Genomic DNA, 14,460 nt, shown 5'->3' on the forward strand with positions numbered 1-14,460 from the left:
TAGAAGAAGAAAATAGTTCTGAGAAATACTTCTCAGTAAGCGTTGCAATTCCCACCTGATCCTCCACCTAAATTCCATTAGGATAACGTAGATGGCTAATGAAGTTCTTCCTCCTCCTAGTGGAAGCTCTAATATGGAAGAAGTTGATGTTACGGTCCCGTCTCGGAGCCAATCAACCCTAGCTCACTGTCACCAGAAGCTCTCTTCCCTATACTCAAGAACCTCTCTCTCCTTCTCAAGTCTTCGGATCTCAGCCATACGATCCCCCACATCAGGAGAAGAGTAGAGAGACTGGAGCTTCGCCGAATAACTGATAATTTGTGCCTCCATCTACCAAAATGCTCTTTGCTCCAACTACTGAGATTTGTAGCACAAGACCCTAGCTTTTGACAAACTAATTCACATAGACCCTGTTGTGTGGAGATCCCAGGCCAAACCCTACTAATAACATCACTCAAATTATCCTCTTTGAGCAAGAAGGCTTCAAAGCGGAAGGGACAACCATGCCTAACTTGAAGGGGGCGAGGAGCAGCAAAATATAACATAATAGGACGATGGTCAGAAACAGAGAAATCCAAGTGGTGTACCTCAGCAGTGGAAAATATGTCACGCTAGCCAGAGTCAGCTAGCATCCTGTCCTAGCGCTCTTGAATATGAGATGTACCAGTCTGACGATTATTCCAAGTGAAGGTGTTCCCGCAATACCCTAGATCAAGTAGCTCACAATGCAGAAGAACATTCTAAAAATCTAGCATTCTCGAAACATGTGCTTGTCTACCACCCAGCTTCTCCCATGGGATCGTGATGGCATTAAAGTCACCTCCACATAACCATGGCTCAGAGGAAAGACCCCTCAACCGTCTCAACAAATCCCAGGACTGGTACTGTAAGTGTTTCTAAGAATGGCCATAAAACCCGATGAATCGCCAGTTCCTTCCCGTTGAGTTAACAACTAATGCATCAATATGCCCCTGAAGAAAAAGAACGAATAGTCACATCCATTTCATCGCCCCATAGTAACATGAGTCCACCACTTCTGCCTCTACTATCCATCACAAAGCAATTCTGGAAACCCAACTAAGATCCCATTATTTGCGCCCACCTACCAGAAAGTCTAGTCTCCGAAAGAAAGACTAGACTTGGGGAATGAGTCTGCATCAATCTGCGAAAAGCAGTCAACGTTTTAGGGTTCCCTAGTCCCTGAACGTTCCAACAAAAGCAACTCATGGCTCCTGACGTCCCTGGCCACCAGGGTGCGCCTCAACAAGAGTATAATCTGGACTGGAAATCACTAATCGTGCCCTCTTCTCATGTACATCCGGAGGATCCTTCAGAGAATCTTTCTTGTGTTTGCCTCTTTTCTCTTTCTGTTTGGAGCCCTGCTACCCAGACCCTCTAGCAAGCCTCTTCCAAGTCGATATAGCCCGCTTTCCGGAGGTGGATGTGGAAACTGTAACATCATGTAAATCAGAGCCAAAGCCGGTATCCATGAGCAAGGGTACATGAGGGGTTTCACACCTCTCAGTGACTAAAATGATCTGTAGTGGAGCACTATCATGTGAATCATCATCCTTAGTATTATCTGAGATGACCCGAGATGATGGTTGTTTCTGCCCCTCACGATCTGCTTCAGTTGCTCTAGAAGACCGAGTCTCAAAGGCCTTGAAAGATCGAGAGGGTTCTCTGAGCCAAGAACCATATCTCCTTTTGGATGTGATAAAAATACCATCGACTTGTACACTTTATTTGTCACACTCAGTAGCTTTGTGGCTAATAATGCCACATGAAAAGCAAAAGTCAAGAAGTCTCTCATAGGTGAGGAAGAGCTTCTCAATCTCACTGGTCTCTTCAAAGCAAACATGTATGCTTCTTTTTAGAGGCTTAGTAATATCCACGAGAATTCTTAGCCGCATCTTGTTATCCCGCAAATCAATCCCTTTAAGTTCTCCTATAAGCGAGTCATAGTCTCTGGCGCACCTCTCGTTCATCGCAGCCAGTGGTACATTCTTGACGTTTACCCAAAATAAAGTTGAAGAGAAATCCAGAGAAGTTGGGACACCGTCCCCAAGAGGAACAATCAAATTGAGCAAATTCCTTTCAAAGCATCATGGCCCACCATCAAACACTTTCTCCCTATCTGCATCAGAACCGAATCTGAAAAGAAAAGTATTCCTTCCACTATAATGTTCCACTTGGAAGGGGGCATCTACAATCCATACCTTCCTAAGGACACACTCAAGACCATCTCTATAGCAATCTTCCTACCAAAAACCTTCCCCAAGGCACAGTTGTTAAGGGAAGGCGAATCTGTCTGGTCCTTAGTTGACAGAAAAACAGGGTCATCTTCATCGTCTAAGCTACATTTGGCACAAAGCTCGGCCAGCCCGTCATCATCAATTCTTGCCATGTTTCAAATTAATTTGGAGCCGAGAGGCTGCTTAAAACGGTGATGTCGTTAATATGAGACCGATAGATGGTCTTAAAATAGCGATGCTATTAATTTGAGTATGAGAGACGACTTAAACGGCGATGCCGTTAATTGGAGACCGAAAGGCGGCCCTGAAACGGCGATGTCGTTAATTGAATATGAAACGGTGATGCCGTTAATTAAATATGAAACGGCGATGCCGTTAATTAATTATGAAACAGCAATGTCGTTCGTGTGAGCCGAGAGACAGCTACCTCGGAGGACGAGATGTGTGAAACCCTGAAGACTGCCGTGAGGGTTGGGGACGAGACACAGATCTCGCCAAATAATTTGCCACAAAACTATCAGAGTGAGACAGGAAGGGTCGTGCCTTACAAAGATTGTAGAAACCAGCCAGAGAAAAAAATAAAAAGAGACGGTCGTGCCGATGGAGATCCGTCACGAGGGAGGGGGAGAGAAGCGTTACGCGCTTCCAGAGAGGAAAAGGAACATAATGAGATCTAGGGTTTTCAAAACCCTAGAAAGGGGGCGGCTACAAGAGAGAGACCCGACTGAAAACTAAGGTTTTTAAAACCCTAGAGAGGACGGCTACGAGTGAGAGCCGACTGTAACGCCGAAGAAGTTGGTTTAAAAGGCTTAAGAGTTAAGAAGCCAACTCTTTATTCTTTTGAAGTGCTTTAGCTTCGTTCTGGTATGTTATCAGAATATTCAGATGTGATCTTTGGACATCAAAAGCAAAGTCCAATATTTCTTGTGTTTCGGATCCGAGTATGAAAAGAATACCCCCTCCATAATGTGAATGTACGTCATATAATTACAAAAGCAACTGCTTTTTAAATTGGAAACATGTGTCATTCTTCTGATTGGCCCTCAACTAGTTTATAATCACATCTATTAAGTTCCTAGTTGTCTCCTTTCGCTTTCTTCCTACTATTCAACCACTCATATCCGTTTGTTCTTCATTTTCACTATATGACAGCCACATGAAATCGCACAATGCTGCATCACTTTTGCTCTTTAAACCTCCTACTCGTTCTCTCTCCACTTGTTGTGGTTTAGGTCTCATCTAACTCACTCACCTTTTTTTTGATCTCCTCCATTCCTTTAATTTATCTTTATATAGCATAATAATCTCTGAGAAGTTTCTATGCAAACCTACAAAAATTAGATAAGATCCCTAATCATGTGGGTTATGTCCATTGCAATCAATTTTGGCCATATTAGATGACCAACCTAGAATTATTCAACTATGTGCCAAAGATCATTCAACAATAATAAGAACAATAAGGGGAGATTATTATGAACCTTGGTATGGTACTAAGGTTGCTGTGTTTTGTACAGTCTCATTCTATCGACCTGTTGACCGCTATGCTAGTTTTCAATGTCGACAAAACCTAGTAATAACTATCAAACTTGACAGAATGACACGGGGGTTGAAAACCTAGTAATAACTATCAAACTTGAGAGAATGACACGGGGGCTGAAATTTACTGCATCTGATCTCAAGCTTAATGTGTTAATAGAGTGAACTAAGGTCAGTATGTACCCCGAAAGTGACGGGTGGTGTGTCGTTAACATAACACATATTCAAACCATCAGCTATTACCTGCATGTGTTAATGTTTTGGATTGTAATGACTTGAACGTATGTTATGTCCCCGACTCATAGGGTAAGGCCATGAAAGGACATACCGGTGCTCATTTATAGCGTTAATAAACACATGTTAATATTGTAATACATGGGATTCTTCCTTAAAATCACTTCTTTTACTAACTACTTGACCATGGAGGTTCTGTTTGACAACTATTAACGAGAATTCGAATTTAGGGGGAAAAAAACCCCAGAAATCCCATTTCCCTGTCGATCAGCATACGTAACACCAAACATGGGTAATCTGCTAATTAAAGAGCGCAATTCAATGAGGAATACGTTTCGTTGGGCCGGCATTTATCAACCGTGGCCCACCAATTCAAAACTTTTAAATGTAAGTGAGGGCCGGCCGATCAAAGTGGAGCCCGCAGTTGGGTGCACATCTAACTCGACCATAAATGAACAAGAAATGAACCCAAATTAATTGCCTGGCTCTTTGTGGGTCCCCACCATCTCAGTGGTGAACAGATTTTACCAGAACATCGGCATATAACAGGATTATTTATACCATTCTCGATCTGGTGAATAGAGAGTCGATGTAAAAAAAAATTAACTATTATGTTTGTAGCACAAACAATCATTCTTGTAGTATGGTTCTTATAAGATTTGTGGTGGATCTCATTTACCTCGTCGCTCCAATTATTTATTGTTACTTACTAAAGTTGTTATCACTAGTTACGACAATATGACAAGTGATTGCCGATTAGATTCTTCTCTTTCGAAAATAATATTTGTTTTCCAGTTGTTATTATTCTTCTGGTGCACCTGATGCGTCAAATAACATAAGAACATGGAGTGTTGAAAAATGAAGCATGGGGAGCGCTAAATATGATGGTTTTCTATTCTTTTTATTTTAATGCGCTCCTCCTATAAGTTTTAAGGTATTGAAATTTGTGAGATTATTTCTTGGGTTTTAAAAAGTACTCACGTGATAAAAGAGCGTTGTTATAGGCACCCAAAATATGAGACCAAGAGAGAGGACATGTGAGGTGTCCCCTCCTTATTGCATAATGAGCTGGCATAACCAGATCATTATGCAATAGAAAGAGGACATCTCACCTGTCTTATCCCTTGGTCCTATATTTTGGATCCTTAAGACATTTTTCGTGATAAAAAACATAGTTTCTTTTAGATTACAACTAATATTTTCATGCAGTTAGATGCATGCATGACATAAAAATTAAGTTCACGCAAGTCAAGAATGATTTTTTTTTAAATAACAGAATAGAGAGATAGTATACATATGTCCTCTGTCATCATTTCTACATAATTCTTATTAGAGTTCAATATTACTAAGCTATCAAAAGAAAAAAAAAATATTTTTTAATATTACTACAATTTTTCTATGCCCTTGCACATAAATAGTAAATGAACAAAATTATGAACCCAATTAAATTACATGGCCGTTTTTGGGCCCCCACCATGTCTCTGCGCCCAAGATTTTAATGCAGAGCTGCTCTCAATGCTCTCTGCTCTCCCACCACCTTGTCTCTTCAATTCTCTCTCTCTCGCCTCTTGCCATTTTCTAGAGTGAGAAAATAAGGATGTTGGAGAGGTCCTTAATTGTAGTTGAGCTCATCACGTTCTAAAAGTGAGTTTGAATGGGTTTTTGGCGAATGAATGAATTTGAGATTCATGAACTGGAGGAATTAGATTTTTTTTTTTCTTTTTTTGGCTTCTGGGTTCTGCTAAAGATTGGATTTTGATGACAGGTTTGATCAGTTGAAGGATTTTGAGAAATGGGTTTTTGAGGGGTGAGTTCAGTTTGAAATATGGAGGGAAGGAACCAGGCTCCTTTGGTGAGTTTATATTGCCTTTTCTCAGATCTTAGAAATTGAATTGCAATTTCTGTTTTCTACATTATACTTTTTCCATTTTTTTTGGTTTACTTTTATCTTCCCTTTGTGTTGATCTTGTGAGAAATAGATTAATTGTAGATGCATTATCTTGGAAATATCATATAAATGTCATAAAAGAATGGGAAAAATTGCAAAATAGACCGTTTTTGCTAATTATTTAGCAAAATAGACTGTTTTGCTAAATAATTAGCAAAATAGACCTTTTTTTGGCCAACAGGCCAAAAAGAGGTCTATTTTGCAAAACAGCTCAGAAAACGCCAAAAAGAGGTCTATTTTGCAAAATAGCTCAGAAAACATACGGGACTAGTAGTCCCGTATGTTTTAATCACGGATTAGTAAAATTTTCTACTCAGGGACTAGTAGTCCCGTATGTTTTAATCACGGATTAGTAAAATTTTCTACTCAGAAAACATACGGGACTATTAGTCCCGTATGTTTTCTGAGTCACTAATCCGTGATTAGTTGGCTCTAAACATATGGGACTAGTAGTTCCGTATGTTTTCTGAGCCTTGTTTTTCAAAATAGACCTCTTTTTTTCAAAAGAGGTCTATTTTGCTAATTATTTTTCAAAGTGGTCTATTTCGCTATATATTTCATAAAAATAGTCTATTTTGCAAATTTTCCCTAAAAGAATTGCATGATTATAGTTTGGCGAATTGAAGTTACTGATCAATTTAAAGGGGAGGAAATACAACCATGGTTTTGTTTGATGATAAATCCACTGGTATCATATAACATAAAAATAAGAATCAAGAAAATTGAAGAGAGGTAATTTTACTTGCATGTCATTTTCTCTTCTAAAGAACATAGTTTTATTTTCATTTATTTATTTATTTATTTTTATTTTTTTGGGTAAGTAAACCGGATCATATTTAGCTATGTCGTGAAGGGAATACATTTTTTTGTTTGTAATTTAGCATGCATGAGGTTATGTTTTTTACGAACAACATTATGCACTAAACAATTTTCATGCTTACGTGCACAATTAGTAATTTCTAACATGAGTTTGATTCTCTTTCTTGTTCTATCCAGTCTCTATAATCTCCATCATTTTCTTTATTAATATATAGTGAATATCTTTACACTTGTCTAATTGTTCCTTATGAAGTCACAATGGTCATTCATTGATGGCAAAATTGTTATTTGGATAAAACAGAAAGTTGAACAGGAAAGGTAGATGATCGGAACCATTGCTAATGATTTCAAATAATCTTCTTTCTTTTGTTTATTGAAGACACGATAATGAGAAGACCTGGGAGGTTTGTGGAGTTCGCTGCTAAATCCAGTTGAGGATTAATCCTTGTTGAATTAGGCTTCCAGTTTCCTTATGTTTATGTACACTATCATGTTCTATTCTGAGCGGCATCTTTAAGTCACTACTTAATTCTTATTTGGAGTCACGTATTTGGCTTCATTTTTAGGATTCGTTTATCACTATTCAGAATAGAGGTGAAGATTGATGCCTTCTATGTACTTGCGGGGAAGAGACCCTGTGGAACTCTGTGAGGTCCCTCATGAAACCGGAGAAAGTATTCAGTGGACAACATCCACCAAATAGATTTGATGATCTGATGCTCCTACCCAATAAGCAAAAGACAGCTCGTATACTTAATTTAATCTGTCCTTACGATATCTTTGTTAGATAGAGATTGCATCGTTAACTGTATGTCTTTTGTTGAATGCCTATTTCTCACTTATTTCTCTCTTCCTCCATTTCTCCTCCCAAATGCCCGCTACAACCACCCCCCCGATTGCCACAACCTTCTCCTCATGTTTATTCAGTTTGGATAGTGTAGGGTTGAAAAATATATGATTGATTCTTGTTTTAAGAATGGGTTCTATCACTTGGTAAGAATTCCTTACAATCGCTCTTAGCACGTAACCGACGTGCTGAAATCGTGGGTAGCGAGGCGTAACTGCCTCCTGCAATTTAGTCCACGTGGTCTAACTAGGTCTGTAAAACCGTTACAACCGAACTTCGTATGGATGACGAGCCTCGTTTCGTGGTGAGGTTCGTCAGATTAGACTAGCCTCAATGCGTAGCGAGGTTCGTCTGGTAAGGTAGGCTGCACAGTATAGCGAGCTTCTTCTGACGAATTTTGTCTTCACTGACTAACTTTGTCTGACGAGCTTCGTCTTCACTGACGAACTTCATCTTGAATAGCTGAATCTAATTGCGTAGCAAGTCTTGTGAACGAGCTTCGTAGTCTAACGGAATTCGATACTCGTTTCCAACGGCGAGTTTCAAACTTCTTATCTAACAATGAGCTTCGGCGCTTCTAGATTAGCTTTGCCCTCAGTGGCGAGTTTTTGATTGAGTCTCATCTTCAATGACGAGCTTTATCTTCAATGACGAGGTTTGTTGGCTGAGACGAGGTTCGCCTGCGGGAGGTTTGACCCTCGTTTAGTGCCTACAGATAGTCTATATCTATATATTCTATAAACTCAAATCATGTTATTTAATGTTGAATAACTAGAATTTATATCTCTGGATATAATTTATCTCTTTTGAATAAATATAAAATAATTTGATAGATGCTTTGAGGGAGGAGGAGAAATGGTGAAGGAAGAGGAGCTAAACACACTATCAAAGATAGGGTTAGGCGCGGGCCGGGTCGACCCGCGGGCTAACCCGACCCAGCCCGTCGTGGGCCACGACCCTACGGGTCAGGCCAAACCCGGCCTATGATATACGTGGGTCACGGGCCGGGCTGGGTCCAGTTCTAGACCCAAGACTAGGGATTTAGGCTCGACCCACTTTGACCCTGCCCACCATCAACTCGGCCGTGCCTAGCCCGGCACGACCCGAAATTTTAATTTTTAGTTTTTAATTTTTAGTTTTTTTTTTACAAAAAGTAAATAATAAGACTATAATCAGACCAAATTGAGCCTTTTTTGCTAAAGAGAGAGGCTCTCTCTTTTTTACTGAAAAGAGAGAGAACAACTTCTCTCTCTTTTGCTCTCTTTTTAGCAAAAAGAGAGAGCTTGCTAAAAGAGAGAGCCATTAGCTCTCTCCTTTTAGCAATCAGTAACAGTGTTTTTTCCCTCTTGTATTTATAATTTAAATTTAAACTAAAAGAAAGTTATTAAATTCTTGTGGATGTAGGTTTTTCTTCGAAGCTCGAACCACGTATATCTTTGTATTTGTGATATTTTTTGTGTGATGTTTATCTTTGTGTAATGTGTGTGTATGTGTGCATATATGTATGTATCATTTTAAATGAAGAGTAAAATAGATTTACTTTATAGAAAGTAAGTGATGAGGACCTGTGATATGCGGGAAGTGAGCATAAAATAGATTTGTAAGATTCTTATTGTAGTAAAATAGTTTGTGGAAAGTAAGTGATGAGGACCTGTGATATGCGGGAAGTGAGCATATAATTGATTAGAATGAAGCCTTTGGTTTCATTAGCATCTAATAAAGGATGTCCTCTATTTTGTGGATGGATGTGAAGATTGCATGTCTATGTGACAATTGCAACTTTATGATCAATATCATCTGCGAGCAAAAACTCAAGAAGCCGATTTATGGACTTAAGACTGGCATCATCAACATGAATTTATCCCTGAGGGAAAATTTTGGAGTTTTTTTTTACACCATATCAAGCTCGCAATCATTCGTAGTTGAATTAGGATGTTTGAGACTTGGAGTTTATCAGTTCATTACTTTAGAAGTACTTCATATCACTCTTTTTATGTGATTAGTAGCCATGTTGTTACCTAAAATTTCTATCAGGATCAAATGAAGGATTATGAAATTTTATCCCGAAGGCGTTTAATTTACAGTGACTGTTCATTTGTGATGAGAGTGAAGAGATTTACTTTATCGTCATGGAGTGTTTATTTGATTAATACAACTAGTGTTTCCTTTCTAAATGATGATCTGATTATTTTCACAGGTAGATACCTCTGCTTGCCTTTGCAGAGTTGATACTGGCCTGAAAACTGTCACCGGGGCTAAAAGATTTGTACCCAGTTCAAAGCTTTGTACACAACCTAGCATCAAACCCTCCATTCATCCATCCAAACAAAAGGCAACACGCACTCATAAAACCTGTGGCCAGTCCCCTCTTCTCCCTGGTCTCCCTGATGACCTCGCCATCGCCTGCCTCATTTGGGTTCCACGAGCTGAGCACTGCAAACTAAGACTAGTCTGCAAGCGATGGTACCGTCTCTTGGCTGGAAATTACTTTTATACCCTTCGTAAAAACCTCAAACTTACAGAAGAATGGATCTATGTCATGAAAAGAGACAGAGATGGAAAAATCACTTGGGATGCCTTTGATCCAATCTACCAAATTTGGCATCCCCTCCCACCTGTCCCTGGAGAGTACACCAATGCCCTTGGGTTTGGCTGTGCCGTCCTCAGTGGCTGCCATCTGTACTTATTTGGAGGGAAAAACCCGACTAAAGGTTCGATGAGACGTGTAATCTTTTATAGTGCGAGGACCAACAAATGGCACCGAGCTCCTGATATGCTGAGAAGGCGACATTTCTTTGGATCATGTGTGATGAACAATTGTCTCTATGTGGCTGGAGGGGAGAGCGAAGGGATTCACCATTTGCTTACATCAGCTGAAGTATATGATCCAAGCAAGAACCGATGGGCATTAATTCAAGAAATGAGCACTTCAATGGTGCCATTCATTGGTATAGTCTATAATAAAAGGTGGTTCTTGAAAGGGCTGGGGCCTCTACGTCAAGTCCAGAGTGAGGCCTATGATCCAGAAACTGATACGTGGGCCCCAGTGTTTGACGGAATGGTGACAGGATGGAGAAACCCGTGCGTGTGCATAGAAGGAAAGCTATATGCTTTGGAGTGTAAGGATGGGTGCAAGATTAGGGTTTACAGTGATGCGACCAATTCTTGGAGCAAGGATTTCGATAGTGAGATGCATTTAGGGAGCTCGCAGGCTGTGGAGGCGGCAGCTATTGTGTCTATTCGTGGTAAGCTTTGTATTGTGAGGAATGATATGAGTATTTCGTTGGTGCATGTTGCGGGAAATGATGAAGAGAGAGGAAATGGGAGGCGACGGTGGGAGACGATTTCTGGGAAGGGGCAGAGTAAGAGCTTCATCGCGAATATTTTGTCGAATATCGCAGGTTGGAATCGTGTCAAGAGTCATATTATCCACTGTCAGGTTCTCCAAGCTTAGAATGCAACATAGTGATTTTATCCCCTATCAGGTTCTCCAAGCTTTAAAGATGCCTTTTAATTGCTGTAATCAAATCCCTGTTGAAAAGTGATGATGCAAGAAAGAAAGAAGAAATCTCTGATGGTTCTTGGTGTTGTTATGTGCTGGTTGGACAAAAGCTCAGTGAATATTGGGAGAGTTCTCTCCCTACTATTGTAAATTTGTTGGTCATCTAATAAAATGATTGGTCTGTAAATCTTAAGAATTGTGTTATACTTATTAGGCTCTCTTTTGTGAACTTTTATCATTCCCTTGTAATGTTAATTGAGATGAGCGAAGTATCCAAAAACTCTTAATACCGATCATAGGCCATGGACTCCATCTCCGCTTCTCTAATGTAATTGGTTTGTGGTGGTAATGATAACAAACTACACATGTCGCATATTTTTAGACATTATAATGCTAATGTTATGATTTGCTAAAGATCACAAGTACAAGTGATGCACATTTTAGATATAACTAATTGTTTCTTCTATTTGTAACCTATAATTGTTTAGTGTCGTGCGGAAGCGTGCTCGCAAACCAAACGAGTCGGCGAGCAATGAGAGAAGAGAACTAAACTAAACACGAGTGTGTTGGAGACAACGTGCTTGTGGGGACCACACGGTTTTAGTAGGCAATCACGTGAAGAGTACATGAAGAGCTGGGGCAAGGATGTAGGGACCACATGCGTGAAAGACGCGTGAAGAGCTGGGGCAAAGATTCTCGTGGCCAATCTCACGCGGACGGCCCACCCGATTGCCAATCTACGCTATTAATACCCATGCTAGGGTTTATTTCATCTTTGGTGCAAGTGCAGGAGGTTGAGGGCTTGGAAAAGTCGGCTGCAGCAGTACTTGAAGTACAGGCGCTGTGCAATTGAGGTGAGTAGACAGAGGGGAGAAATAATCTAGGCGGCTGTCTCTTAGCTTCGTGAAGGCTTGGAAGAATAAAAGCAGAAGAAAACAGAGGGTTTTCAAGCGGCTTTTGTTAGAGATTTGAGAGTTATTTGAGAGGGTTTAAATTGTGAGAGTTGTAAACCCATTTGTATTCTTTTTCTCTCTAATAGTAGATCCCCCCTCCTTGCCCCGTGGACGTAGCCAGTTTGCCGAACCACGTAAAATTGGTTTGTTGAGTTTGTGGCCATTGTAATAGTTTTTAGGATCCCTCGACAAGTCAGTCCTAGAACTGATGAGAGGAAGAGCCGATATCTCACTTTGTTGAGATATTCGCTTCAGATTCTTGTCTCCTTGGTGCGACGGGAATTCTTATTAGGATCTTTCTCTATTATTGTGCACCAGAAACTCTGCCGAAATTTCCGCCGCGCACAACAAGTGGTATCAGAGCCCAGATTCCAGATCTAGGGTTTGGTTGGAGGAGTAGATCAATTTGGAGGCTCGTTTAGGGCTTCGTTGGTGATAAAGGTGAGATCTTTTGGTAAAGACTCTATCTTTTAGTTTTGGATCTATTCTTCGTTCGTTGGTGCGTAAGATGTCGGGGAAAGAAGGTGCTTCGGGTGTCGAGGGCGGTGCCTCTGGCGCGAAGACCATTCAGAGTTTGAATATCCACTCTATGAAGATAGATGTGGAGAAATTTAATAGCACAAACAACTTTGGATTATGGAGATGCGAGGTTTTGGATGTGCTGAACGCGCAGAATTTGGAGGATACATTGGAGTTAGATGGCAAGCCAGATGATATTGAAGAGAAGGTTTGGAAGAAAATGAATCGAACGGCGTGTGGGGTGATTAGGTCTTGTTTGACTCAAGATCTAAAATATGATGTGATGAATGAGACTTCTGCAAAGAATATTTGGGAGATTCTCGAAAGTAAGTATCTGACAAAGAGTGTTGAGAACCGCTTGCATTTGAAGAGGAGACTTTATCGTTTTCAGTTGAAGAAGGGAACCTCAATTAGAGATCACATGAACACCTACACAAAGCTTCTTGCGGATTTGGCGAATGTGGATATCATAATTGAAGATGAGGACAAGGCGTTGTTGTTGTTGAGTTCCTTGCCAGACGAGGAATATGAGACATTCGTCCTTACTCTGATTAATGGGAAGGCATCTCTTTCGTATAGTGAGGTCACCACTGCACTTGTGAATTATCAGCTTCGAAAGAGCATCTCTTTCGTATAGTGAGGTCACCACTGCACTTGTGAATTATCAGCTTCGAAAGAAGGATAATGAGGCTTCAGTTGAGCCGGTAGCGGAGGCATTGGTCGCAAGAGGGAAGGGTCCAAACCGAAATAATTGGAAGTCACAGTCTAGAGTAGAAAAAGATCAGTGTGCTTGGTGCAAGAAGACTGGTCATTGGAAGAAAGACTACCCAAAGCTCGACGAATGGATGAAGAATAAACAGAAGGGAAAAGGAAAGCAACCATCATCAGAAGCAAACATCGTATCGGATGGTAATAATTCTGACTCTTCTATTTATTCGCTTTCTATCAGTCCTACAGATAGCTATTCGAAGGAATCTGAATGGATGTTGGATAGTGGTGCGACCTATCATGTGTGCCCTAGAAGGGAATGGTTCTCCAGTTTTGAAAAGCTGATGGATAGTGGTGTGGTGTACATGGCTGATAACCGTGCATGCCAGATCCTTGGGATAGGAAGAATTCGCATAAAATGTTTGACGGGACTGTTAGGGAGCTATATGATGTGAGATATGTTCCTTCTTTGAGGATGAACTTGATCTCGATTGGAGCTTTGGTTGGAGAGGGTCTGAATGTTCGAATTGAGGACATGGTTCTCAAGATTTTGGAAGACTCTCGGATTGTGATGAAGGGCGTCAGGAGGAATAACCTGTATTACTTGACTGGAGGTATAGTGGCAGGTGGAGAACTGGCGACTTCTGTTGATTCGACTAGACTATGGCATTTGGGGCTTGGCCATTCCAGTATTGATTCCTCACATATATTGAAAGAGGGTGCGAAGACCTGCAGTTTGAAGTCCAGTGAACATGTTGATGTGAGAAAGAAGACCGAGGTGAAGTTTGGCACCTCTATTCACCGTGCTAAGGGTCGTTCTGGAGGAGTTCACGTAGATGTTTGGGGGCCTTCCAATAGGGCATCATTGGGAGGTAATAGGCATTTGGTTTTCTTTGTTGGTGATTGTTCTAGGCGTGTTTGGGTTGCAACCAAATCCCCTTTGGAGAAAGTCCTAGTAGTATCCAACAGATTGAAAAAGTGTGTAATAGACAGAAAGGTGAAGGTACTCCATTCTGATGGGAGGTACAAGATGGACATGTTTCTGTATTGGAACCGAGCTCACGGCATTTCGAGACACTTCGTTGGAAAGGAAATCTTGGGGCAGCTAGATAAGGTGACAAATTTGGAGAACCGTGCCT

General features: G+C 40.7%; 1 protein-coding gene across 1 annotated transcript; it reads left to right on the forward strand.

Annotated features, from left to right (window-relative positions):
- On the forward strand, nucleotides 5,565–11,334 carry LOC109828773 (F-box/kelch-repeat protein At1g55270-like). Its single transcript, XM_020395701.1, has 3 exons — nucleotides 5,565–5,669; nucleotides 5,791–5,877; nucleotides 9,837–11,334. Exons 2-3 carry the CDS (start codon nucleotides 5,851–5,853, stop codon nucleotides 11,091–11,093), a joined length of 1,284 nt encoding a protein of 427 aa, XP_020251290.1. The 5' UTR covers nucleotides 5,565–5,669; nucleotides 5,791–5,850; the 3' UTR covers nucleotides 11,094–11,334.

This window comes from Asparagus officinalis, chromosome 1, assembly GCF_001876935.1.
Source record: "Asparagus officinalis chromosome 1, Aspof.V1, whole genome shotgun sequence".
NCBI lineage: Eukaryota > Viridiplantae > Streptophyta > Magnoliopsida > Asparagales > Asparagaceae > Asparagus > Asparagus officinalis.

Excerpts from the sequence above, each read along its gene's own strand:
- LOC109828773 (XM_020395701.1), top strand. The coding sequence starts at position 5,851 with ATGGAGGGAAGGAACCAGGCTCCTTTG. Across the intron at positions 5,878-9,836 it reads GAAGGAACCAGGCTCCTTTG|GTAGATACCTCTGCTTGCCT; the intron begins GTGAGTTTATAT and ends TTATTTTCACAG.